A 22,746-nucleotide genomic window follows, 5' to 3' on the forward strand; every position below is an offset into this window, starting at 1 on the left:
TAGCTAATGAGATATATCGGTAAAAAAGTGCAACACTAGATATAGAGAGGCGTAACACAATACTGTGAAAAAAGAACGATGCATAGAAGAGGTTTAAACATTACAATATAATCTAACAGCTGCGATTCTCATAATTCAAGAGGGGCATGTCGATTCGCTGATCGATACGTGCTGAAACTAAGTAGGCGAGGAGCGACGTACACGGCATTACCCGATGTTGACTCGTTCCGGACTCGGAATCGATGTTCCTTCGGTGGACCTGTATCTTTGGAAGTAATGAAATAGAACCGTACGACAACACCGTACGATAACAAATCCCTACAGCTAATGAATGTAACTTTGGCTTGCATATGATAATGGTGCTACGGAATCAAGTTGATGGCGTAAAATTTTCCCGCGCATGTCACGCTACAGTTTTACATGGAAAGCTTATCGTAGCGCTCAGCGGTCCTCCCGCGTGGGCCGTTACATGGAAATTTAATAAACATACAAACGCTACCGGAAGGGAAACATTCAGCAAATGAGAAGAGGACGATAATAATGCGAAAGCCTGCAGTCCTTCGGTAGTGTGTAACATAAAAGGGAAATTCAAACGAACCCTTCTGCGTATCACAGTTCAACTATATATGGATGACGACGGCCACAATAGCGTTTAATGTAATCACTAAAACATATTAGATAAATTTAATAAAAAAAGAATATTCAGAACGAAGTAAAATGTAATGCATTTGTTATTGTATTGATAAGTTACGGAAGAAAATAAAATGCAACGGGTAAGGACTATATTACAGGAAATTTAAACTACAACTTTGGACAAATTCCTCCTGCTTGAGTGCCATATGGTCGCATAACAACAATTGTTTGGTATGCGATTATTTCTTTGAATTCTTGCGTTGGTGATAACCACGGAAATTCATTCATGGACTGTTTTTCACACATTCACACATTCACATTTCAATTTTACTACAAAGGACTGTAGTAGTTGAATAGACTAGTTGCATTTAAATAATATAATATAAAACATATTTGTATTTTACTACATCGAAAAGAAGAATGGTAAACGATAGTTCGTATTATTAACAACAACAGAATGTAGAAAGTGTTTTAGTTCTTATGTGTATATTTATCCCTATTCCATGTGAGAAAAGGATAATCTACAACTGGCATGAACTGCTAAACATTCCATGTCTGAAGATGGTTTGCTAAGCATAATGCTTGTTACACTTTATTTGATCAACTTTCGCCGCTCCCACATCGCCGTATTCGGTGGTTTCGAAGCGTTCCCGCCGACCGGAAACTGTCCCCACACACGGGACAGAGATATGGTTTTTCGTTTGTATGCGTCCGAAGGTGCGTCTTGAGGGTGCCCTTTTGCGTGAAACGTCGCTGGCAGTGGTCGCATTGGTACGGTTTGATGCCCTCGTGCCTGTTGATGGGAGAGATTGAAGGTATGTTATACAAGAGCTCATTTACCGCATGAAGACACGTCGGTGTACCGCTATTACCTTAGCTTGTGTCGTCTAAGTGTGATACCCTGGGAAAATCTCCTACCGCACACATCACACTCGTGGTGTACCGATTTCCTACCATCAATTAATATCTGTTGCTCTTCGGTAGTGTGTTCCGCTTCGAGGTGGGTTTCCAGCTGGGTACGCGTCCCGAATTGCCGCTTGCATATCGCACAACGGATGAAGAAAGTACCAGCTTCCGTAGATTGTTTGTTACATTTGTAATTAGCATGGTATGTTGCGGCCGTCTGTGAGTATAGCATTTTGCCACAGTGCTCGCAAGCGTAGGGCTCGAAAAATTTTGCCACCTGATCGTGTTGCTTGAGTTTATGAATTTTAAGACTTTTTAATGTTTTAAAACGCACCGAACACACATCACACCTATTATTGGCCATTTCGTTGTGCTGTGCAATGTGGTTCCTTAAATCGTGTTTTGTGGGAAACGTTTTTGGGCACAACTTACAACCGTAGGGCTTCTCCTTTGAATGGGTAAGTTCGTGCCTTTTCTGGTGGTGTTGGTACCGGAACGATTGCGAGCAAAACCTGCATACGTACAGGCTGTACGATTGGTGTATAGGGAGGTGTTGTATGTACGTTTTTCTGGATTTAAAATTACGCTGGCAGATGGTACAGTGGAGTTGATTATCGGCTTTTCTCATGCAGTGGCTCTCAAGAAAATGGTGCCGTAATGTTGGCATGTGGTGCCTACTCTGCACACAGCTGGCACATGGCTCTGCTTGGACGGTAGCAATGTTTCTTTGTTCTTTGTCGGCCTCAGTTTTATCATCCGGCCAATCCTCATGTGGTTCGATATTGTCGATATGGGAATCTGTACCTCCCGTTTCGGAGTATGTAGATGAACATTTCTCCGGATTCCATTGCTGATTGTTGATGTTATGCTCTAATTCATCCGATTCAACTAGATATTCCTCCTCGAATGTTTCTTCGTTACACGTCCCATGTACCAATGGGTCGGATTCGGTTTCTTCGAGTACCTCAAGGCAATTAGTTCCATATGCATCTTGAATTTGGTGGCCAATGTTTCCGTCTTCTGGTGCTCCTTCAACACAAGCTAGATGAACGATTTCGCTATTGAACTCCACGATTGTTCCATCAATATTTGGTTCGTTTTCTGATGTCGAGGAAACGATAGTATTTTTGCACATAAATGAGATGTCTAGCAAATGTTTAGCCGACTTTATGGCTTGTTGTTGAAATACGTAGCACGTATTGAGCTTAGTGAAGCAAATAAGACACAGTTTGAGATCATTGCGACTGATGTTTCCGATTGCATCGTCCTGTGAAGAAGGAGAATTTTTGTGATGAATAAAAAATAGGGAGCTCTCTCGGTGCGAACAAAATCACCGTACTTCCAATCCGATAAATCTTTTGTACATAACGCCACAATAAATTTGAGTTCCCTCCACGTCGATCGGTGTGGTAAATGACAACGTTGTCGATGGAGAACACAAACAAATTACACATTTTATCTTTTCTCGAGATTTCTCTACAGGTTCGTTCATGTTATAAGCACTAATGTTAAATTTATTTATCAGTAAATTACTAGAAACTCGTTTCACTGTGCAACTGTTTGGTTTTCGATAGAGGAATGAAATGTAAACATAAACAAACGACCAGCTGTTTCATTTTTGGAATACACTGCGTTCACACCTGACGCTTCGTTAAAATTTGATTCAAGAAGATTAATTGCTGCACATTTTCGAATATTTTTGAGAAACGAAATAGTATTATGGTAAGTACGAGAATATAGTATTTCTTTTGCAACGGTTACGGAAAGTATTTTTCTGGTAGCTATAGCTACCTACTATAGTAGGATTTTAGATTTAACTTTTTTGAAATATTTCACTTGCTATCGGACATGTGTGGACCGTCATTATAACGACTTCCAAACGTCAAAACTGCATCTACCTTGCCTTGGGTCTCTTTGGTAATCTACGTCAAAAATCGACGCGCCGGTTTGTTAAGTCGGAAGCAATCCGCTATGGATTTTGAGCCAAAAGAAATGGCGAATGGTGAAACTTTGCTGGCGGAAGTAAGCAAAAATGGGTCCACTCAATCGTTCGACCTGGTTTTACGTGGCAATAAAATAAGTGACCTTATAGAGGACCTGAAAGCTGTGAAAGAGCAAACCAACGAGTTGTTGACAAAGTTCGTAGATGAACACTCGAAGCAAAGTGTTGTACGAAAAGCCGTGAATGGTAAGATGAGGATAAATTGTGGGTCGAATTATGGTTGATTTTGTACGATTTTTTTAAGACCCTGCCGATGACGATGATGAAAGTGATGAACCGGAGGAAAAAGATTCTACCGAAGCGAAACGTCTCAAATCGTAATCGGAATCGTTTCGAGGAACTGAACAACTGGCAAACGTGATTGGTGCGCATATTCGAACGGCAAAATAAGGTTATAAGGCGTTGCTAGGATAGCATACAATTGCTAAACGATAACAAAAGAACTTCACTGTCGGAGTACGGCGTCTTTGCAATTGTCTATTGTCTAATTGTCTGGTCTATGGAAATAAATCATACTGCAAGCTCGTTGCAGTTTTGTTTCTGAAATGTGTGATCTTTCGATGCCGAATTTTCACTCAACGGAATCGTCCGAAAGTGAAGATGTTAGCGAGACAACTACACGAGGTACGCATGCCAGCATTATCAGGAGTTTTCTTTTGTCGAAACTAAACTACGCTTTCCGTTGCTATTTCTAGCTTCTACGGCGGAGTCGCACAGCCACTTCGAGGGACCGAAGGCGATGTTCAACGAGATGGAAAGTGCTATGATCAATATCATAATTGAGGAGGCCACGTACAAACTGATTGTCATCAATCGCGATGGCGACAAAACGAGTGCCCCGATCGTCCGGAAACCGCCAATGCACGTACGCTTCGATCCCTCGTACAAAAATCAGCTGCTGAGCGAAAACATGGTCGTCGATTTGGCGATGGGGAAAATGATTCTAGTTAAGTTGCAGAACGATATGTAAGTACCTAGGGGCGCAAAGCATTGTTCTGCCGATGAAAGCATGTCTGATCAATCGTTTCTACTTGCAGCTCAAATTTAAGGAAGCTGCTCTCGGATACCCATTCGGAAATGGCGGAATTCGGTACCTTCGAGACGTTGCAAACGTTCATGGATAACGATATCCAAAGCGAGCAGGAGGAGCTAATTCTCATTCGCGATAGTATACTGAACGATAAGAAGCTGAAACACCTGCAGACCCAACTGGAAGGCGTCAATCGGGAGTGTAAGAACGTGCTGAAGCACCTTGATGATGAGATATTCGATCTCGAAACGAAGGTTAAGGATGCCCGCATCGAGAACGACGTCAAAAGCAAGCTCGTCCATCAGTGGGAACGTACCCGGCATGAGCAGGCCCGTATCATCATACAGGGCAAGGAAAATGAACTGCTCCAAACGTCGGAGCAAACGAAGGCTAACATCGAGCGCGAGTTGCGGTTGAAGAGTGAAATCGACGGTAAGGCATGCTCGGATATTTTATGGTTTCTCGGAAAAATTCAACACCGGGTGCTTTTTGTTACAATTTTATTTTTCAGTGTACATTAACTACTGCATCGATCAGATCAGCGAAAAGATCGCATTCTGGGCCGACAAGTATCAGCGCGAAATCAAAGCGCTGGACGCGCAGATCGCCGAGCACAAGGACAAGATCGTCAATCTGAAGGTACAGTTCGAGGAGATGACAATTCTGTTTAAACATCGGGAGAAGGATTTGAAAATCTGTGCGGAATTCATGAAGGAACGGGAGCAGCAGCTCGCGATCGCCAACAAGCAGATGCGCTCAGCGATTAAAATTCAGGCTTGGTGGCGAGGCACGATGGTCCGCAAAGGGTTGGGTCAGTTCAAGCGGAAGAAAAAGCAAAAACCACAGAAAGCCCCGAAAAAGGGTAAGAAAGCAAAATAATTTGCCTGCCTTTCTTTTGGTTGCTCGTGTAAGGCACTTGGATCACATCCTTGAGTCTTATTTTGTTGCATATGGCATTCTGGCTCGTAGTGTCTAGTTTTGCTAAGTGATCGGCCTTTTCATTGCCAGGAATACCGATATGACTTGGGATCGATTGAATTTTCGCGTAGAATTCCAAGCAAGTGTGAGTGATGTTGCTTATGATCATAAGCTCGAGTTCGTCCATGAAGAGATCTTCACTAGCTTCCAGAAGTATATGACAAGAAGACAGACTATCAGTGCAAATGATACGCCCCTTAAGGCTTCTTAGCTTGGAATCTCGGAAGCAATTGCCATCAAGGTATTTATCGGTGTGGTTTTGGAGCAACCTGTGACCTTTCTTAGGGATTGGTTAATTACGGTGTTGACAGATGCGATTTTATTCTTGTTTGCTCTACTGGTGCAGGCGATGCCATATTCTAGGGTGCCTCCAATAAGTGCTCTGTGAAGTCGCAAGGCTTTTTCCGGATGGATCGAATGATTTTTATTGCTTAGGCACTTTATGATGTTCAGTCGCTTACTTGCTTTTTGCTTAAGAGCTTCAATGTGTTCGTGGAACTTCAATTTTTGATCGAACACCATGTCGTGATCTCCACGAAACATTTCTATATTTTTATTTTAAACTCCAAATTCGACAATATTATTCTTGCTTCTTTTCTTTCTAAACCTCATCCGCTCAATTCAACTTCTATCACAAGAGTAGTAGTAGTAAATATATTTTATAGAGGCTTTGAGCCGGGTGGCCTCTTTCACCTCTTTGGAAACGGGACTCGAACACGGGTTTAACAAGAGCGAAGCCGTAGTCTTGCCGAGGAACCATAGCACAAGTTTTCTATCACAAGACTGCTCTTCGTTTGTTCTCGTTTCAGTATATATATACTTTTTCTTCCTTTGATCCAAACGCAGATCTATCTCCGTTCAAGTAGGCTATAGTTCCAAATTATCATTGCCATCTAGCTTGCGAATAATTTCACTCATTCATTTGTATGTTTCGATCAATTATTTAATTTCTCTCTTATGTCGGCTCAATCCCTACACACCACACCCAGAATCTTGTGCTGGGTGTTAATTTGCACCGCTGCATTGTTTATTTTAATTCTCAGGCCAGGATCGTACTTTTGGGAAAACCATAGCACAGCATTTGTCTATGTTGACCTGTTGTCAATGTTTATGTTTAGCTCGTCTAGGTGGTCCTTGAGCCTGTCGACCGATGCCTGTAGTTTCGTTGTTACCGCTTGTATCGATTGGCCTGAGTGGATAATAGCAAAATCGTCAGCGAATTGGATTACTTCTTCATTTGGAGAGTAGCATTGGCTTGTGTTGATATTAAAAAGCGTTGGGGACATGATGTCTCCCTGGGGAAGACCGACGGACACAGTTCTTCTCAGGGTTTATTCCATTGACGCACATTTCAATTGTCCGGTTCAGAAGGAAGGCTCTAATCCATCGCACTGCCTCTGGAGGGATCAAGTAGGCTTGGAGGATTCGGAGTAGCTTGCTTATTGCGACACTGTTGTATGCATTTTTAAGGTCAATAAAAATGATACCAGTGATTTTTCTTTTGGCGTTGTTAAAGCATTAAGATTTGGTTTACTAGGATGTTGGTAGCCAAAGTAGTCGCGCAGTTTCTCCGGAATCCCACGGAAGTGTTCGGGAAAAAACGGTATTTCGCCATTGTCTCCAAGATGATTTTGTGCACTTTCGTGTTTGCCTCCTTAATTATTGTGGGGAGTAGCGAAATGGGTCTTAGATTTCGGACGTCTTTGGGGTCTTTCCCAGGCTTGGGGATGGCCACGATCTTGATTGTCCTTAATACCTTGGGAATCCTGCCCTGTGCCCACATTCTGTTGAGGTCCTTTATGAGCATCAGGGTGGTGTCGTCGTTTAATTGCCTCAGAATCTCATAGCTTATTTTATCGTAGCCAGGCGCGGTGTTTTTCTTTTTTGTCACAATGAGGCGCCATTTCTTCAGGTTTAGGAATTCTCCCGCTCCCGTAGAGTTCGAGTTGACCTACCTCGCTCAGGATTTTGCTCTTTTAATAGGGGTTTCAATCGTAATTGCCCTGTGATCGCTCATGCCGATGTGTAAATCCTCCACCCTTCTGGTGGTATAGGGCAGGATGTTGCACGAACACGCCATCACGTAGATTGCCGTATTCCGTTGGCTGGTGTTGGTAGGGATGTATGTGGCCTCCTTGTTGGTCACTATGGCAAGGTCTGTTGTTAGTGGAACTTTTAGAGAAGCACGTGGGTTGCGCTTGAAGAAAATACTATACACGTCAGCTTTGTTCGGAAGGCACTACCCGACTGCCGACTCTTTATTCAATTCAATCCATGTCAAAAAGGCAGTGTTGCCCGAAAGACAAAATGGTATGGAACGTTATTATTATTCCAACACCCCAACTCGGACCATACCATGTAAATCTTTTATTGGGAAGCGCACATCCTGAAGCTCTCTGTACAAAATTTCATTTTTGTTCCGTTTACTCCCTTGGTTAATCCGTCTGCAATATTATTCGCGGATGGAATGTATTCGAGATGTACTAAGCCGTTACTAACATATTCACGAATAAAATGGTAGCTGACATCGATATTCTTTTCTCTAGGACTGTAAGCTTCTCTACTAGCCATTATCATAGCGCTTTGATTACCGCAATACAGTTTAATCATCTTTTGCTCCTCGAACTGATTCACAAAACGAAGTAACCATATCGCTTCTTTCGTTGCGTGGGCCATTGCTACGTATTCTGCTTCAGTGGTGGAAACTGCGACGGATGTCTGCCGTTTACACAACCACGACACAGCTCCTTCTGGGTAGCCATTACAATCAATAGGCGTAGCGAGCCATAACGAACTACTGGGGAAAATGTTTCAACATAATCAACGCCGTACTGTTGACTGCATCCTTTGGCAACTAGGCGTGCTTTATGTCTGACTACACTGCCATCTTCTGCGCGCTTTCTTTTAAATACCCATTTCGTTTTAATGGCCTTGCGCCCTTGAGGAAGGACCACTAATGTCCTGGTCTGATTGTTCTGGAACGAAGATAACTCTTCAGTCATTGCCCTTTCCCAGAGTTTCGCCTCATGCGTACTCAACGCGTCATTTCGATCTTTCGGGTCCTCTGGATTACAATCTCTGGTGAAATATGAAACATAATCATTCAATCGTTTGGGTAGTATTCCTCTTGTCTTTCGTTTTGCCGAGTGATTTTTAGTTGCATCGCTTTCCTTGGAGAAACTAGTGTCTTCGTTGCCATTGACAACATTACAAATTGTTTTGTAGCTATCGTCACTTTCTGTTCTTCACAGTTCTCCAACTGTGCATCTTCCAGCATGTACATCCCCATCTCTTTTAGGTATCTGTTTTTTCGTTCCGCGATACCGTGTTGTTGCGGGGAGTACGGTGACGTGAATTGACTCATTATGCCTTTTTGCGTTAAGAATGTTTGTAGTACATTGCTTATGTATTCGCCTCCTCCAGCAGAGCGCAAGATTTTTTGTGTCTTTCTTAGTTGGGTGGCATAGAACGAAACAAATTCTCTTACTTTAACAGCGGCTTCCGATTTGTTTTGTAATAAGTAGACAAACGCCATTCTGGTGTAGTCATCAATGAACGTCATGTAATATTTGTTACCACTAGGGGTACGTTCAAAAGGGCCACTTAAATCGGTATTTACCAGGTGTCTAGTTTGGAGGTTGAATTCACTCTGAATTTTATTCTGCTTCCTCTCCACAAAACGTCAACCTGACATTAAACGACAGTGCTGCCAGGAACACAGAAAGTGCAATGTATTGGAATACTAACACTCCTCCTCAATACATTGCTGGATAACGCTCTAGTTCGTCAAATTCATGGCTTCAACAAATCTTTTTTGTTTAACGTGCCCTAACGGTTTCGTAAGGATGTCCGCAATCATGTGTTCTGACGCACAGTGACGTAAAACTGCTTCACCTTTCTCACACATATCTTTCGTAAAACACAAACGTATGTCGATGTGTTTCGATCGTCGTGACAGCCGCTCTATCGCCACGAAGTTTATGCATCCTACGTTGTCTTCATATACAACCGTAGCATCATCCTGTTTTTCGTTAGCCACTTCCAGTAGAAGTCTTATCCAGAAAAGCTCTCGGCACGCTTCCGATAGCGCCACGTATTCCGCTTCCATACTTGACAAAGAAACGCACGATTGCTTCCTACTTGCCCAGCAAACTGTAGCTTTGCCAAGCTGGAACAAGAAACCAGAATTAGATTTTCTGTCTGACGTGTCACCACCCCAGTCTGCATCACTTAGACCACAAAGCTTCAATGGTTCACTACGATTTGATGCCAACGTCAGCTTGTAGTTACTGGTCTTCAACAGATATCTGACCACACGCTTCAATTCCACCATGTCTGCTTCGGTTGGGTTGCTGACCTGTCTGCTCAGTATGGATAAACTCACAGCTATGTCGGGTCGAGTGTTCACGGCTATGTACAGTAGCGCTCCTACCATACTATGATACTGCTCATTATCTGCCAACTTTCTGCTTCCTTCGCGAACGCGATAGTAGCCGGTATCCATTGGAATGCTTGAGCCCTTAGCCTTCTCAAGTCCAAATCTGCTGGCAACCTTCTTGATAAACGTTTCCTGGTCCAAAGAAAAGAATTCTTCTTTGTCTTTGGTCACTCGGATTCCCAGGAAATGGTTCACTTCTCCAAGTGATGATAGCTCGATGTGTTTCTGTAGCTCTTTCTCTACTTTCGTAATTTCACTATCACTAATGCTGGCTACCAACATGTTGTCAACGTAGATCAATAAATAAACACGTACTCCTCCTGGCAACGTCTTTACATACAAACAAGGATCGGATCTGGATCTTCTGAAACTCATTCCGGTTAGAATTGCGCCAAGAGTGTTATGCCATACTCTGGCTGCGGGGTTTCAAGCCATACAAGCTACGTTCCAGTTTGCACACAAGCTTTTCCGTACCAGGCTTAATGAAAGGCTTAATGAATTGTTTCATGTAGATGTCTTCTTCTAGTCGACCATGCAAATACGCTGATTTAACATCAATATGCCGCACTGACATTCGTTTATGTCCTGCAATTGTCAACAGGATTCTCAGCGTTGTTTGTGTAGCCACTGGCGCAAACACGGCATCATAATCTTCACCATAACGTTGTGAAAAACCTTGCGCTACAAGGCGAGCTTTGAAACGAATCACATTTCCATCGCTATCTTCCTTTTTCTTGAATACCCATTTGCTACCAATAGGTATCCGTCCTGATGGTAATTCTACTAGAGACCAAGTTCTGTTCTTTTCTAGCGATTGATATTCTTCAGCCATCGCTGCTTTCCATAATTCTTCTTCTGCACCACTAATAGCTTCTTCATAGCTGGCGGGTTCATCATTCATAGCAACTGCTAAATTCACCTCATAATCCTTCAGATATCGAGGACGAACTCCTCTGGTGCTTCGCTTAGAACCTTGTTCAATTGTCTCATTAGTCTGTTCATCATTTCGTGGAGATTCATCTTCTGCACTCTCCCATTCACCATCATCAGTGCTATCTACTTCGTTAAGCCTTCTTCTTTGTGTATTAGCTGCCCCGTTGGGCTCCGATTCAACTGCATCGTTCGACTCCTCCTATCAATGTCATCTTGTTGGCTGGTGTTGAGGTTAATACAATCATTGACCTCTGGGGTAGGCGTCGTATCATGTTCTGTCGACATATCCCTCATCTCCAAAAAACGAGCGTCTCTACTGATAGTTATTCGATCGGTTTCAGTATCTAGAAATCGATATGCTTTTCGGTCGCTACAATATCCCACAAATATCAGCTTACGAGCCTTTTTGTCAAAACTGCGTCTATTTATATCTGGGATGTGTACGTATGCTATGCTCCCAAAAACACGCAAATAATCTAGAGCTGGCTTACTTCCAAACCACAATTCAAATGGTGTTCGATTTACTGAACGCGTCGGCAGTCTGTTCTGCAGGTAACTCGCGTTCATTATTGCCTCACCCCAATACTTTTTATCAAGCCCTGCATCGAGTAACATGCACGTGGTCATTTCTTTCAATGAACGGTTTTTGCGCTCTGCCACGCCATTCTGTTGAGGAGAGTAAGACGCGGTGTACTGAGGCTGTATGCCCTCTGCTTCATAAAATGCCTGAAGCTCACGGTTTACATATTCACCGCCTCCATCTGAGCGGATCGCAACCGGTTTTCTCCCAAATCGGGTCTTTACATGAGCTACATAATGTTTGATACAACTCACCACATCGGACTTTTGTCTCAAAAGGAATATTACAGTGTATCGGCTGTAGTCATCAACCATCGTCATAAAGTACTTGTAACCACTGGGAGTTATATTGGGCATCGGCCCACATACATCGGTATGGATTACGTCGAGGATGCGTCTGGAACGGTTTTGAGCTGTTTTGGGAAAACTTGATGTGGTCATTTTTCCACTCAAACAATACTCACATACTTCCGTTATTCCGCAGTCTTCAATGGTGAATCCTTTACCAAGTCCTTCCGTCTTGATGCGTTGCAGCACATCCGGATGTCGGTGCTCCATGCGTCGATGCCAGGTATGCTCGCAGTTGACCAAATGACGTGACTCCACGATCATTTTAACGCTTTCTGCAGTTTTCAGTGCATACAGATTTCCGCATAACTCGGCAATAGCTGCTACTCGCCCGTTAAAAGTCGTGATGTTACACTGCGTCTCATGGAATACGACTTTCAAGCCCTTTTGTGTTAGCTTGCGCACTGACAGCAAACCGCCATCCAAATCTGGAACATACAAAACTTCTTTCACGGGAATGTTGTTCAGGTTACCACCATCATCGTAGCATTCTAAAATGCCCTCTCCGATGCCCGCTGATGTCGTAGAAGCTCCGTTCGCCAACCACACCTTTACGCGCACACTATCGTCAAACTTTCGGAAGAACCCACGATCGTTTGTCATGTGGCTTGAAGAACCGCTGGCGACGCATCACACATTCTTGGAACCGATCCTAGCCTTAAAGCACACTGCACCGCATTGTTCTTCGTTTGCTTGGCGCGCTTCAGCAGGCTTTCGATTTTCTTCCTTCACTTTGTCATTCTTGAACTTAAAACAGTTTCGCTTGACATGACCACTTTTCCGACAATAGTTACACGTGAAGTCTTTCTTGTGCTGTTTTTGGTTTCGGCTAAACATCGCCTTTTCACTAATTGCCTTCCCTCCGTCTCGCTCAGTTAACCTGTTGCTTTCGTCAACGATGCGCAGTTTGGCTGCTTCTATTGTTAACTCACCGGGTGCATTGTCTAATGCCGTCACCAAACCATCGTATTGAACCGGCAAACTTCTGAGAAGCATACATACTTTTGTTTCTTGGTCCAGTTGCGTACCCGCGGCATCAAGTTTGTCGAATAATCCTCGGAACACATCCAAATGATTTTGGGCGTCACCGCTTGATGTTAGATTTGTTGAGCACAATTTTTTCAATAATGAAACTCGCACGGACCTAGTTGCTTTCTCGTGATGGTTTGTTAATGTTAGAAACACGTCTCGCGCATGCACACAGTCCTTAACGAGAGAAAGCTGGCTGTCCTCTATCATCAGGACTATCGTTGCTTTTGCCCTGTTATCCGCCTTTCTCCAGGTCACTTTTTCCCTTTCCTCGACGGACGGCAACTCACTCGACACTACTTCCCATAAGTCATCACGAATGAGAAGCATTTCGATTCTAACCTTCCACTGCGCCCAATTGGCGTTATTCAGTTTCGTAATGGCGAATCGGTCAGTCATTTTCTTTCACGCATACGCTTTGCGGATTACTGCTATCACACACGCTTCGCGCTTCTTTTAACGCTTGACACAAGTACGGCGAATTATTGTTCGTTCTGCAATGGCACTGGGAGCTGGGCCCATAACCTGTTGGAGTGATATCTCTTCGGAGTAGTGAACGAACACACGCGTCTAGTTTGAAGGTTGAATTCACTCTGAATTGTATTCTGCTTCCTCTCTACAAAACAAAACCTGACATTAAACGACAGTGCTGCCAGGAACACAGAAAGTGCAATGTATTGGAATACTAACAGTACCCGTTTAGCTTCTGACCATTCGCAATTGGTTGGGTTCTCGACTTTTCTGCACAATAGCGATGTGCTGACGCAGATATCCGGGCGAGTGTTCACCGCGACATACAACAAACTTCCGACCAATGAACGGTATGATGCATTCGTGTCGAGAACTTTCTCCTCCTTTTGTTTGATGTAGCCGGGGTCAATCGGGATTTTTGAGGGTTTGGCATCCTCATGCCCGAACTTGCGTGTTACCTTCTCAATGTACGTCTCCTGATCCAAAGTGTAATGACCATTTACTTTTTCGATGTGGATCCCAAGAAATTGGCGCAAGTTTCCCAGGTCAGACAATTTGAATTGGTTCTTCAGCGCGTCTCTGCTGTTTTCGAACTCTCTTTCCGAGTTGCAGAAGACTACCATATCGTCGACATATATGAAGCACTGCTTGCCTCCCTCATCTTTGATATAGAGGCACGAATCAGCTTTGTCGGGCTGGAACCGCATGTTCTTAAAAACACCGTCGATCTTCTTGTTCCAGACCCGCGCGGACTGCTTCAATCCGTAGAGACTTCGTTTAAGTCGGCATACCAAGTTATAACCCTGGAGGCTGCTTCATATATATTTCCTCATCCAGGTCTGCGTACAAGTATGCGCTTTTTATGTATGTATTTTTTTTCTGGATGCTACTGTCAATAAAGTCCGAAGAGTGGTCTGCTTGGCAACTGGGGCGAACACTTCGTCATAGTCGGTGCCGTACCGTTGGTTGAATCCTTGTGCGACTAATCTCGCCTTGTAGCGCACGACTTCACCTTTCTCATTTTCCTTCTTTTTGTACGTCCATTTGCACCCTACAACTTTTCTTCCAGGGGGAAGCGGTACCAGCTCCCATGTGTTGTTCTCCTTTAGCGAACTGATCTCCTCCTCCATGGCTGCCTGCCAATTGGTCTTATCTGCGGACTGCTTTGCCTCCGAGTAGCACCGAGGCTCGCTTACGTCTTGCTTTACCATCCCGGTCATTTCAGAATAGCGTTTTGGAGCGATTTCTTTCGTGGGACGTTCTGATCTTCTTGACACCTTCTCAATACCTGGTTTTATAGACGGAGTTCTTTGACTGGAAACTACATCTTCGTCTTTCGATTCGTTTGATTCATCGTCCTCGCTGTTAGCCGAATCAAAACAATCATCTCCGCTTTCACAGGGGGTTGTTTCCGAACGCGTTACAGACTTCTTCGGCATGAATTCGATTTCAATCTCTTTTCCAACAGCTTCTTTCGTGGCTTCAGTTCCTTTTCTTCCTATTGAGCAGCCTGGATCTTCTATGAAACGAGCGTCTCGGCTGATGGTTATCTGTCGTGTCTCTTGATCTAGGAACCTGTAGGCTTTGTGTTCCGACGAATACCCGACGAACGTGAGTTGTTTCGCTGTGTCGGATAGTTTCTTGCGTTTTTCCTTCGGCACGTGAACAAACGCATGGCATCCAAAGACCCTCAGATGCTTCACATCTGGCTTTACTTTATGCCATATTTCGAATGGCGAGAGTTTCACTGCTTTTGTTGGTAAAATGTTTTGCAGATAAACAGCGGTATTTAATGCTTCTGCCCAATAGCATTGGTGCAAGTTGGCGTCGGAGAGCAGGCATCTCGTCATCTCTACGAGGTAGCGGTTCTTCCGCTCCGCTACTCCATTCTGCTGAGGACTGTATCCCGCCGTGAATTGCGCCTGGATACCTTCTCGTTTGTAAAAGTCCCTCAACTTTTGCCCTCGGAACTCTCCTCCTTGGTCCTAGCGGATTACTTTCGACTTGCGATCGAACATGTTCTGCACCATGCGTACATATTCTTCGATTTTGTTGGCAACTTCCGAATTTTGCTTAAGGAGGTACGTTACGCAATATCGAGAGTGATCGTCGATCATGGTCATGAAATATCGGTATTCTGAGACCGTGCGACCGAGGATACCGGTCAGAGCTTGTTGTGACCCGCCTTGTTGCACTGATAGCATAGGAGAAGCTTCCTCTGCTACTGGCGCTTGTACCCGGCGCCAACCTTGAGCACTGAGTAGTTGCTCGTTTCCTGATGCTTGTCGACCTCATCCAGCAACTTCCGTTTCACCAACTCCATCGTGAGATCCACTTCGGCGCGAGTCTCCAGTGCGGTGGTGAGCGTGTCGAACGAGCTCGGTAGGCTTCGCAGAATCATCGCGACTCTGAGATTTTCTGCCAACTCTTGTCTGGCGTTCAGCAGGTGGTCGAACAGTTCTTCCATCGCGAACAGATGCTCGGCCATGTCGTCTCCTTCGGTGTATCGTTTGTCGCATATTCTTTTCAACAGAGACACCTTTGAGGTTAGGGTCGTCTTCCGGTGATGGCTTTGTAGCGACAACCACGCCTCTCGTGCTGTCTTCGAAGATCGTATTAATGCGTGTTGGTTGTCCTCGATCAGCAGGCCGATTGTCGCTCGAGCCTTCGCAACACCGGCGTCCCAAGCAGCTTCCGTTTCTGCTACCGGCTTAACACCCGGATCTACGTAGCGCCAGAGCTCCTTCCGGACGAGTAGCAGTTCCACCTTGAAGCGCCAACTATTGTAGTTGCTGTTGTTCAGCTTTGTCATGCTGAATCGGCCTTCCATTATGGATATGGGATGACACGGTCGACGCGAACACAAATTAACACCAGGAAATCTTTTTCGCACTCCGTCCTGGGCCCATAACCTGTTGGCGGGACTTAATTAGTGGAAAAAGATAGAAATGGGGACGTTGGAGAAACACGTGCTTTCTTGTGAACGAGGTGACAGTTACTTTATTTAGTTCTGACAGATTTACATGACATTTGAAGGGTGGTCGAGAAAGAAGGTTGGATCGCATGACGTTAGCTGTCATTAGTCTTCGTTGCGCACAGGGTGATGGGCAACACGAATGACGTTAACTGTCTTCGTTGCGCACAGGGTGATACCCAACAGCTCTGTCTCGACGAACGAAAAATCTCGCGGATGTTTGGGAAGCACAAAATTCGCATAACATTCATGTTCCGAAGTGCCTAGCTTTCGCAGTAGCACCCTAACTTTGGCGGAATCCTCTACGTGTGAAGCATCTTTCTCAAAAAGCTCCTCGTACCTTGAACACCACGCGGCAAACGTCTTGCACTCTTCTTTATCGTAATGGTACTCACTCAATGTTCTTGCAATGAAATCCAGGCTCGGTGATTTGGCACTCGGGTTTGGTGCAAAACGCTGCATTAACTGCATTAAAACTTCCTTCCGCTGTGCCAATTGTGTCTGCATAAGCTGCATCATTTGCAAAATGGTGGCGTTGTCGCTCGGGTTGGGCGCGGTAGTGGTTGGTTGAAAAATATTACCAGCGTTGAAAATATTTGAAGCGCTAGGTACGGCTTACTCCCTTTTGGTGGCGACTTCCGCTAGGAAGCGGCGTCGGTTTCGTCGGATGATCGGCGATGACGGCTTCCGCTAGGACGCGGCGTCGGTTTCGTCGGATGATCGGCGATGGCGGCTTCTGCTGGGACGCGGCGTCGATTTTCTTCTTTTTTAAATCCTCGTCGCCAGTTGTTACGTTCGGGGCTCCGGGTAAGGTGGCCAGTTTCTCAAGGTTTTGTTCTATCCCTGAACACGGTGGTAGCCCGTTAGCGTATGGTTAAAATACACTTAACTTTATTTAACACTTTAAAACGAAAAGGACGAGACGTGAACACTTTAAAACAAAGAGGACGTGACGTACGGCATGCGTTGCCGGCACGTCTGTCCCTGGCCGATGCTGAACCCGAAGTCCCCCTGATAAGCTTGGGACTATCGTTGCGCACGATAAGCGCTGCGGCCGACCCCGAACCGGTAACCGATTGAACCCCGGTCCCAAGGCCGTCTTCCTTACACGCACACGTCTGCATGTTCCTCGCAATGCTGTGAGGAACCCAGAGTGCCTGGTCGTGCGACGCAGCCCGCGTACGCAACAGGTGGCATAACGAAACAAATTCTGGTAAAAACAAAGTATGATGTCCCCCCCCTCTCACGAGAGCGGCGCTGAGTGACTTCGAGCAGAATTCGAGCTGGAAGCGAGCGACATTATTAAATAGCCGCATTGTATGCAAAGCTGTGTCTTTGATGAATCGGTTATTGCTAAATTAGCCGCGCATTCACTTGCGCACGCCACTAGATGGCAGTGACAAGGATTTTCAAATTGACCGTGTTGGTAATGACGTATTCTAACCTAGCTTGGCTAATATATTTTATTTGTTTTAAGTTGGGTAAATGTGGTATAAGTTTAAGTAAAATAAATTTTGATGTTCTTTTTTTAACTCTCAGTCCTTTCCATAAATGCCTTAGAATGGTTACATGCGTATATTATTAATGTGCAAATTAATAATGGATTGGTCGTATTCATTATACGATCAATCCATGAATGTTTCAATTTTCGTCTTAAATTATTGACGAGATTGTATCCATATATGTTTTTGTATTATTTATGTTACTCAAAGCCAACATGAATATATTTAAATTCTTTTTATTATACAACGAAACTCATTACCCAAACTCAAAAGTATTTATAATCTGATTTACAAGGATTTGTTGGTATAGCTACTATCAGCTTAGCATTTCCTTTCAGTCAGCATATATGAATCTGACTACGAAAATTTCACATAGTTTAATATATTAACCGCCATGTATAGGACGACTAACAGTTTACAGTAAATATTCCGTTCAAGTCGAACCATTCCCTGGTAATACTTGAACGAAAAATTTAATTTATGTCATTTCAAAATGTCGCAATAAAACTTAATGTCATTTAAGATTTAAAATATTTTACGTTGATATTATACTGATCACATTATTTTCAATAAGTTTGTTATGGCTTAGGTCTTGACTGATGTGAATACTTTTAGAAACTGGTAAACAAGAAGCTTCCATACAATATGCATTTAAAAGAATATTATATTCATTTTTTTTAAGCAAACACGTTGTTGATGGTAAAGTTAAAACCGGCTTTATTATCGGTATTCTACTATAAGAATTAGTTTGTTGAACAGTCTCGTTCTATAAAGGATTCAAATGTCTGCCTAAATTGTACTATGGCTGGCTGGCACAAAACGGCACAAAACGGCACAAAACGGCACCACTTACGCGTCGAGACTCTGCGCGAAAACAAAACGACGAGGCTAGTCATGTTTTCCCTATTTTCAAAGTGTTGTTTTCCTATTGTACGGGACACCGTCGAGAAAACTGACAGTTCCCGACGGAATAATCATGCTGATGCCAACTATCTGGAAAATGTTTGCACTTGGAGGCTCAAAATCTGCATATCGTGAACTTTGTGAAACTTGTGCAGGACCAATGTATTAAATCGAAAAAAAAAACAAAAACGTAAAAATGTTTCGATTGTCATCCCAGTTATTGTTCAGGTTTCTTGTACATGAACTATTTGCAGATATGAAGTTCATTAGCCATTTTACACAAATAAAATATTTTGTTTCGTCAAATGTTTTCGGCAATGGTATCTGTTGGTTGTGATATTTGAAATATGTTTTGTCGGAGCTTTCTGGTGAAAGAACCACAAAATTAGTGCTTTTATTCCGACCTAATTATCACGCCAACTTATCGCGAAGAGCCCTTATGATGGCTTGCGCAGCCCTTTTATCCCCTTCGTGGTCTAAGCCCCATCGCTGCTGCATGAGTCGCGGCTACTGTCACATTGACTGCTGGTGCAGCTGACAGCGACGGTGTTGTGATAAATCTTATCGCAACAGTATCAATAATTCATTTGCGTCTATCTCAAAGTATTCAGTTGGATCATTCCAAACGTTTTGATGAACATAGATCAGAAAAGTGTGGCATGGTGTTTGCATAACTCCTAATTTACACCTAAGATTCATTGAATATCAATATGTAGATCTCACAAATTCTTGCCATGACTGATCAGCAGGTCAAATACAGTTGAACTTGAATAATTGTTACCCGTGAAAAGCCATCATCTATTTTGGCATGGCTTCACACAGCTTTTCACTATTTGTTTGATGATGTTTTATCTTCACCAATTTACTGTTGGGATCATAATATTATACCATTCCAAGAATAGAAGAACACGGAACTGATGTAACGTATGCATTAAAAAAAAATAGACATATTTTCATTGTCGATAAGAAAAAAGTTAACCAAGCTAATTAAATGAAGTAAACTTTGTTGTAAAGTTTGATCTTTTAGCTACTTTCAAAAAATATTTTGACGCCCACTAAGCCAGCCTTACGGTCCTTGGCTGAAACTTTAGCCATAGCCAACAAAATCATTCATGTAGAAGTTTTTTCAGCTGTTGTGTGGCATTCACGATCAAATGCTACTCCGTTTGGACTTCAGAATGTTGGAATAGGTCCCACATTTGAATGCTGTACATGTTTTTTCGATTGGTTGTAGTTGAGAGGCATGCGGAGGGTTAGCAGTGTTGGGTATTTCGATTATTTTTGACCCGTTTAATACTTCCGATGCTCTTTGCGCAGGTTTACTGTGGCCAGGTATGTCCAAACCACTGAATCATACTCTTTATTTCTGATAAAGTTGCTTAATTCCGGAAGGAACTACACACTATACACTTCTCCAAACGCTGCAAGTCTTGCCAGGAAAAACAACGACTTTGTGCATAGTCTTCTCGCTGGTATTCAGCCACGATATAGCGTTCTATGGGACTTAAGTGACCCCAAAACATTTAAAATATACTGTAACAAGCTTCAAAAGGAACATAAAGTACCAGGGATTTTTCCCACTTGTCGTCGTCTGGCTTTAAATAATATTTGGTCACGTGGCCCACGATAAAGCTGGATGTTTTAACATATAATCAAATGTAGTTGGTTTACTGTTTTGTCCACGACGGATTCAATTTAAATGACACATGTTGTCATACTTGTACTGAATTTAAAAGAAATGCTACGCTTTATTTTTGTTTAGTTTTATTGTACGCCCTCACCTTTTTTCTGCACTTTATTTTGCTTTCAACAGAAAGTTGCTAGCGTATTCCGGTTTTACATGAATAGTCGTTGAAATTTGTCTATTTTGGTTAATGCAAACTTTATTCCTCGGATCTACCGAGTATTGAATGCAAACGTCATAAGAAAATTTTAAGCTGTGATCCAATGAAAATATGAAAATGGAATGCTAAATGAAGTTATAAAAAATATGTTTACCGCATGATGAAACCGTGTCATACGTACAAAATTAAGAAACGTGTTTTTGAAACATAGAATGACATATGCTTCAATGGGAAGCAAGGTTTGAAATGAGTTGAATCGTATTATATTGGTGTGTCTTCAGCATAATATCATTTTGTTTTTAAAATAAAAATTTAATATAACATCTAGAAATCTCATGATGGAATGCAATTCTAAAATCAAAAGAAAATGTTTCAAATGCTTACTTTATGCGTTGATCATAAAACATGATCCCTGTCGGTGGTAGCAAATCGTAAACATATGGCATGTGTGACGTCATTTTGCAGCCGCCGTAGCAAAACGCAGCCGCTGCTCGAGAAAGGTAAGCGGCCAAGTTAACACCGCGATGTATGCAACAGTCCTAAGTTAACTCCGCAAAGTATGCAACCAGACGAACCTTCCGCACTAGCCCGTACGCTAGAGCAGGACAGAAAATTGTGTACAACACAAGCAGCTTTTATGAAAGTTAAACCAAGGCGGCCAGTTTTCACATTCCGCAAGAAAACTGCTTCAACCGGTCAGATCGGTTCAGTTTAAAAAAACTCATTGGTTTGAACATAACGGTCATACTAAACCATGCGCCTCCTACTTTGTGTTGATAAAACGTTGATGATGTTTTGAATGGGAAACTAATGAAAAACATAATGTAAAAGAACAAAAGAAGAATAGATTAAATAAGAAAATAATTACGTAAAAGTCTTTGTAAATAATAGTTCGGCATGCAAAAGTGCCGGACGTTTTACGAATTTTCTGCTAGCAAGGGCGTTCTTACTGCTATGTCAAATAAGGTTCGTAAATGTGTCCATCATTCTTATTGCTGCATATATGAGCTATTGTTTCAGGAATATTTTAGTCATGTTAGAAACACTTTTCGTTTCTAACACCTCCTTCCTCAATTTGGCTCAGAAAATACCGATCGGCATGGCCGATAACGCAAACACCAAAAACTGGATCTTTAGTGATCACCTGGCTGCTTACTGGGATCGTAAAGATTAATTATTTGTGAGGTCGTCCATCGACACCGAACTGAATTTGTAAATGGTCGTGAAGTTTGGAAAAAAAACAAATAAAAGAACTAGAATTTTTGTTCGCTCTAGCTATCGTTCCTAACTATTTTCTGTTGATTACATTTTTTCACGCTCGTTACGGCGAGTCGTAGAAATGGTAATGATCAATTCGTCGACCGAACACAAAAATCGAGTAAACTACTTTAGCAATGTTTTTATCAAAACGAAGAAGAATTCAATTTTTAGTGTGCATGCATTAAATTAGTTTCCTCTCCTTGATTCGTTTATATTCCGTTATTCATATATGGATGCGGGGCTTCTCTCGTTGCTAACTTGGCGCATCTCTTATCGCGCATTCGCGAAGAATATGTTGAAATCGGCCAGGGTTGTATAATTGAAACGAAGGAATGCCTTTCATCATTCGTTGATTATTGAGGCAGCTTCCTCCTTTGTGCCACCTCCAAATCAATTCTCCACTCCTCCATCCTCCAGTACATTCGCTCGTACATTTCTCCGACCCAACATGGTTTTATGATTCAACCAATGACGGATCATAGGGTACGCAAACTAAGCAGCTGTTTCCGAATGTGTTTGTGAATTTACTTTTGGATAAAATAAAATGAAAAATATGAAAATGCGTGAATGATTCAAATTATCCTAATTATGCTTTGATGCATAAAAGTGGTTTTTGGATAAAAATATATGATTGGCGCCTTAACGTAAATTAAGAGATCATTGTAAAGATATGTTTGTTTGTTGTTTGTTAAACAAGAGGAAAATTCTCAAAACAGTTTGAGGATGTTGGAAATGAATTAACAAAAGAAATGTCCAGCACATTTAAAAAAATAATAACTTTTCTTAGCATATTTTTGTACCCTTCGTTCAAGTAACATTTTTTGGTGTGCCATACTGTGGTACCACACACAGTTCGTTGTGCTGTGCATTCGTGGTAGCACAGTAAAGTATCATACAACATCTTTATTTATTCAGC

General features: G+C 42.7%; 2 protein-coding genes across 2 annotated transcripts; one reads left to right on the forward strand and one right to left on the reverse strand.

Moving 5' to 3' along the window:
• Positions 1–1,077: 1,077 nt before the first annotated feature.
• LOC131272835 (zinc finger protein 70-like) lies at positions 1,078–3,091 on the reverse strand. The gene is made up of 3 exons (XM_058274701.1): positions 2,879–3,091; positions 1,506–2,806; positions 1,078–1,426 (listed from the first exon to the last, which is right to left on the reverse strand). The coding sequence occupies exons 1-3, from the start codon at positions 3,029–3,031 to the stop codon at positions 1,234–1,236; spliced, it is 1,647 nt and encodes a 548-aa protein (XP_058130684.1). The 5' UTR covers positions 3,032–3,091; the 3' UTR covers positions 1,078–1,233.
• Positions 3,092–3,484: 393 nt separating this feature from the next.
• LOC131272675 (dynein regulatory complex protein 9-like) lies at positions 3,485–6,026 on the forward strand. The gene is made up of 5 exons (XM_058274497.1): positions 3,485–3,727; positions 3,786–4,165; positions 4,237–4,507; positions 4,579–5,003; positions 5,083–6,026. Exons 2-5 carry the CDS (start codon positions 4,087–4,089, stop codon positions 5,448–5,450), a joined length of 1,143 nt encoding a protein of 380 aa, XP_058130480.1. The 5' UTR covers positions 3,485–3,727; positions 3,786–4,086; the 3' UTR covers positions 5,451–6,026.
• Positions 6,027–22,746: the final 16,720 nt, after the last annotated feature.

Source organism: Anopheles coustani, chromosome 3, assembly GCF_943734705.1.
Source record: "Anopheles coustani chromosome 3, idAnoCousDA_361_x.2, whole genome shotgun sequence".
Classification (NCBI taxonomy): Eukaryota; Metazoa; Arthropoda; class Insecta; order Diptera; family Culicidae; genus Anopheles; species Anopheles coustani.

Bases quoted from the DNA above. Each gene is read 5' to 3' on its own strand.
- LOC131272675 (XM_058274497.1), top strand. From the start codon at position 4,087: ATGTGTGATCTTTCGATGCCGAATTTTCACTCAACGGAATCGTCCGAA. The intron at 4,508-4,578 runs GTAAGTACCTAG...TTCTACTTGCAG, and splicing joins GTTAAGTTGCAGAACGATAT to CTCAAATTTAAGGAAGCTGC. The intron at 5,004-5,082 runs GTAAGGCATGCT...TTTATTTTTCAG, and splicing joins GTTGAAGAGTGAAATCGACG to TGTACATTAACTACTGCATC.
- LOC131272835 (XM_058274701.1), bottom strand. From the start codon at position 3,031: ATGAACGAACCTGTAGAGAAATCTCGAGAAAAGATAAAATGTGTAATT. The intron at 2,807-2,878 runs GTACGGTGATTT...CCTTCTTCACAG, and splicing joins AAAGATTTATCGGATTGGAA to GACGATGCAATCGGAAACAT. The intron at 1,427-1,505 runs GTAATAGCGGTA...TCCCATCAACAG, and splicing joins CTTAGACGACACAAGCTAAG to GCACGAGGGCATCAAACCGT.